This window comes from Euphorbia lathyris, chromosome 1 (assembly GCF_963576675.1).
Source record: "Euphorbia lathyris chromosome 1, ddEupLath1.1, whole genome shotgun sequence".
NCBI lineage: Eukaryota > Viridiplantae > Streptophyta > Magnoliopsida > Malpighiales > Euphorbiaceae > Euphorbia > Euphorbia lathyris.
The window spans coordinates 114,413,041-114,417,806 of NC_088910.1; the positions used below are offsets into that span (position 1 = coordinate 114,413,041).

At 36.3% G+C, this 4,766-nt stretch overlaps 1 protein-coding gene across 1 annotated transcript; it reads right to left on the reverse strand.

Annotated features, from left to right (window-relative positions):
• Positions 1-4,026, reverse strand: LOC136210697 (photosystem II CP47 reaction center protein-like). Its single transcript, XM_066002072.1, has 3 exons — positions 2,496-4,026; positions 1,712-1,928; positions 1-813 (listed from the first exon to the last, which is right to left on the reverse strand). Exons 1-3 carry the CDS (start codon positions 4,016-4,018, stop codon positions 148-150), a joined length of 2,406 nt encoding a protein of 801 aa, XP_065858144.1. The 5' UTR covers positions 4,019-4,026; the 3' UTR covers positions 1-147.
• Between the last annotated feature and the right edge of the window lie 740 nt (positions 4,027-4,766).

Here is a 4,766-nt window from a genome sequence, read left to right on the forward strand (position 1 = left end):
GAAGGGAAATATCCAAATACATGTCTTATTCTTTTCAATAATCCATATTTGTAGCAATAAAATACTATTTTTTTTCCTCCCCCAAGCAATCAATGGTTGATTACAAATATCTAGAATCAATATTCTCGTGAAATTACTCTCTATAAACTATAAAGGACCTGAAATACCTTGCTTACGTATCATTGGAAAGTGCATTAACATAAATACAGCAGTAAGAAGGGGTAATACAAAAGTGTGTAAACTATAAAAACGAGTCAAAGTGGATTGTCCTATACTAGCACTTCCCCGTAATAACTCTACCAAAGGCGATCCTATTACAGGAATAGCTTCCGGCACGCCTGTTACAATTTTGACTGCCCAATAACCAATTTGGTCCCAAGGTAAGGAATAACCAGTTACACCAAAAGATGCCGTCAATACAGCAAGAACTACGCCTGTAACCCAAGTCAATTCACGAGGTTTTTTAAAACCACCAGTGAGATACACACGAAATACGTGCAGGATCATCATTAAAACCATCATACTTGCCGACCATCGATGAACTGATCGGATTAACCAACCAAAATTAGCTTCAGTCATTATGTATTGAACAGAAGCAAAAGCCTCAGTAACGGTTGGCCGGTAGTAAAAAGTCATAGCAAACCTCGTAGCTACTTGTACTAAAAAACAAGTAAGCGTAATTCCTCCTAAACAATAAAATATGTTAACATGAGGAGGAACATATTTACTAGTTATATCATCTGCAATCGCCTGAATCTCGAGACGTTCTTCGAACCAATCATAGACTTTATTGAGATAGGTAAACCAGAAAGACTCCCCCTCCGAGAACCGTATATGAGAATTTCATCTCGTACGGCTCAAACAGAACCACCAAAATACTAGTTCAAACAAATATGTGTAATAGAAACTTCTTAATCCTATGATTCAAGAGTTTTTGACCATACGCAAAAAGAAAAATCAGAAAACTCTTCTTTGTGGTTATAATATCAAAATATCAAGTCGGCTCATTCCTTTCTTAGTGTTCATTGTTATGGGCCTCTTGAATCGTCTATTTTTACCCATTTTTTTCTTTGATTTAGTATTTTTATTTGTATGTAATATATTTCTATGTAATGTAGCCTTAATTGTTGTTTTCTTTATTATTGAATTATTGATAGGAATTTTCTTGTTATAATCCTATAAATCGATTGAAACCTCAGATTCGTACTAGAACCACGATGATTTTTTTAATAAAACCTTCAAACAAAGCCCAAGGATTCCCTGAGTAAGAACCGTCGTATCATCACTTATTCAATCAATAAATAGAATCAGTAAAATCCAAAGAAAGGTTTATCCTTTTATACCTTCTAACTCTTTGAAATTTTTTGGAGTCCGATCACGGGATCTGAATATTCAGTATGAATCATAGTTCTAATACTTCGTAATCTATTTCATATATTCCGTGCTACAGATAATATAATAAATACCTGACGAGGTAAAAAACCATCTCTATCAAGACGACAGACCCACTCTCTGTACTATCATATAGGATCAATTCTAACAAGTCGCACACTCATATTCCAGAAATACAGAAATAAAGAAATTTCACGATCGAACTACGAAAATAGACTAGAATAAAAAATCCGAGAGAAAAATGCTTTATTTTGTATTCAAAAGCTAGTCCTTATTGGTTCTTGTAAATCTAATTCATTGAAATTCCATCTAGTAAAACGGAAGAATTATAAATCTCCAAAATAATAGATAGGAATACCGCAAATAGAGCCATTGCGATACCCATTAAAGGAGTGGTTCCCCATCCAGGAGCTACTTTACCATATTCCGAATTCAATGGTTTCAATAAATCCCCTACAACAGTTCGTCTTGGACCAGATCGAGAACTACCCTCCACGCTTTGTGTAGCCATAAATTGAATCCTATTTTGTATTAATTGAGATTTGTTGACTTTGTATACCATTCCGTTGTAAATAAATGATCTTATCATAGATCCATTGTGGTCTTGAAATCATATAATAATGGAAACAGCAACCCTAGTCGCCATCTCTATATTTGGTTTACTTGTAAGTTTTACTGGGTATGCCTTATATACTGCTTTTGGGCAACCCTCTCAACAACTAAGAGATCCATTCGAGGAACACGGGGACTAAAAGAGCCTCCCAATATTGGGAGGCTCTTTACTTCAATCAAGATATCGAAAAATCATTTTACCTTTTTAGTTGGAACTTTAGGCGGTTCTCGAAAAAAGATAGCGAAAAAAATTATTCCTAAAGTTGACACTAAAAGGAATGTATAAACCAATGCTTCCATAAATTCAATCGTGGTTTACAATTATAGCTTTCATACCTGTTTAGTTTGGAGCGTCTCGCGAATAAAAAAAGAACAAAATTCAAAGAAAAGGCGTCGATTCAAATTAAGATATCTACGATACCTTATAGTAAAAAGTCAAATAAATAAAAAAAAAATAGAGGCGAAAACTAAGAGATCAAATATTGTATCAGACTACTTGTCTTTTTGTAGTTGGATCTCCAAGTTTTTGGAATGCTCCAAATTCCACTTGAGCATCTAAATCTGGATCAATCCCAGCAAAAACATCTCTGAACAAAGTTCGAGCACCATGCCAAATGTGTCCGAAGAAAAAGAGCAGAGCGAACGAAGCATGTCCAAAAGTAAACCAACCCCTTGGACTGCTACGAAAAACACCATCGGATTTCAAAGTAGCACGATCTAATTCAAAAATTTCGCCTAATTGAGCGCGTCTAGCATATTTTTTGACAGTAGCAGGATCACTATAACTGACTCCGTTTAGTTCACCACCATAGAACTCAACAGTTACACCTACTTGTTCGACACTATACTTCGACTCTGCCCTTCGAAAAGGAACATCGGCTCTAACAATTCCATCTCCGTCTACCAAAACAACTGGAAATGTTTCAAAAAAAGTAGGCATACGGCGTACAAAAAGTTCACGCCCTTCTTTATCTCTAAAGATAGGGTGTCCTAACCATCCAACAGCTATTCCATCCCCGTTGTCCATCGAACCTGCTCTGAACAATCCACCTTTTGCAGGATTATTGCCAATGTAATCATAAAAAGTTAATTTTTCGGGAATTTTAGACCAAGCTTCGGATAAATTTTGATTTTCGGCTAGCCCGGCACTAACTCTTCGATATATTTCTTGCTGGAAGTATCCTTGATCCCATTGATAACGAGTGGGACCAAATAATTCAATCGGAGTGGTTGCTGAACCATACCACATAGTTCCAGCAACAACAAACGCTGCAAAAAAGACAGCAGCGATACTACTGGAAAGGACAGTTTCAATATTTCCCATACGTAATCCTTTGTATAAACGTTGGGGCGGACGGACACTAAGATGAAATAGGCCCGCCAATATGCCCAATGTCCCCGTTGCAATATGATGAGAAGTTATTCCTCCCGGAACAAAGGGATCAAAACCTTCCACACCCCATGCCGGACTTACGGGTTGTACCTTTCCAGTTAATCCATAAGGATCGGAGACCCATATTCCAGGACCATACAATCCGGTTACATGAAAAGCGCCAAACCCAAAGCAAGCTACCCCTGAGAGAAATAAATGAATTCCAAAGATCTTAGGCAAATCCAAAGAAGGTTTTCCTGTACGCTCATCAAAAAATATTTCGAGATCCCAATATACCCAATGCCAAATAGCTGCTAAGAAACACAAGCCAGAAAACACAATATGCGCCCCAGCCACACCTTCATAACTCCAAATACCCGGATTGCTTATAGTTCCTCCTGTGATATTCCAACCACCCCACGAATTGGTTATTCCTAAACGAGTCATGAAGGGTATAATGAACATACCTTGTCTCCACATCGGATCGAGAACGGGGTCAGAGGGATCAAAAACTGCTAATTCATATAGAGCCATCGAACCGGCCCAACCAGCAACCAACGCTGTATGCATTATATGGACAGACAGCAAACGACCGGGATCATTCAATACGACGGTATGAACACGATACCAAGGCAAACCCATGGAAATACCCCTTATATTCACGAAAAATAAACACTATATAACTTTCTTGCACTGGAAAAACTATGTTATGGATCTCCCTTTTTAAGTGGAGAAAGAATTACTATTTTTTTTTTTAGTTTTTAGTAAAACATAGAACAATTCTGTTTGTAGGAACAAAAAAAAGAGAAGCAAATCTATTTTATACCCGATAAGTACCAATACGCAATGGTGAGTTGACTCCATTTTATATGAGCGAACACATAGAGATTTGTAGGACTTATTCGTAATAATTTGACTCTATTCTTTTTGGCTTCCTTATAATTTGTATATTTATATATATTTTATAAATTATAAATAGAAATTCTAATAGAAATCCACGCATAAAATATTACAAAATTTTACTAAAATATAATAAATTAGAAAGGTCAATATTCTTAAAACAAGAAACTCATTGTTACGTTTTCACATCAAAGTGAAATAGAGTACTTAATCTTTTTTCTTTCATTTAATGCCTATTGGTGTTCCAAAAGTCCCTTTTCGACATCCTGGAGAAGACGATCCATTTTGGATTGACTTATAGTGCGACTTGTCAGATATATTGGGTCATACGGAATTCCCCCGTTCTCTCACCCGATTGAGATATCCTCTGTTTCGCCCAAGAAAGATTGATTAAATCATCAAAAATTTGGAGCGTGAAGTGCAATCAAGTTCAATTAGATCTATGCTTTTGAGGTACTCAAATTAATAGTATTATAGAATAATTTATGGT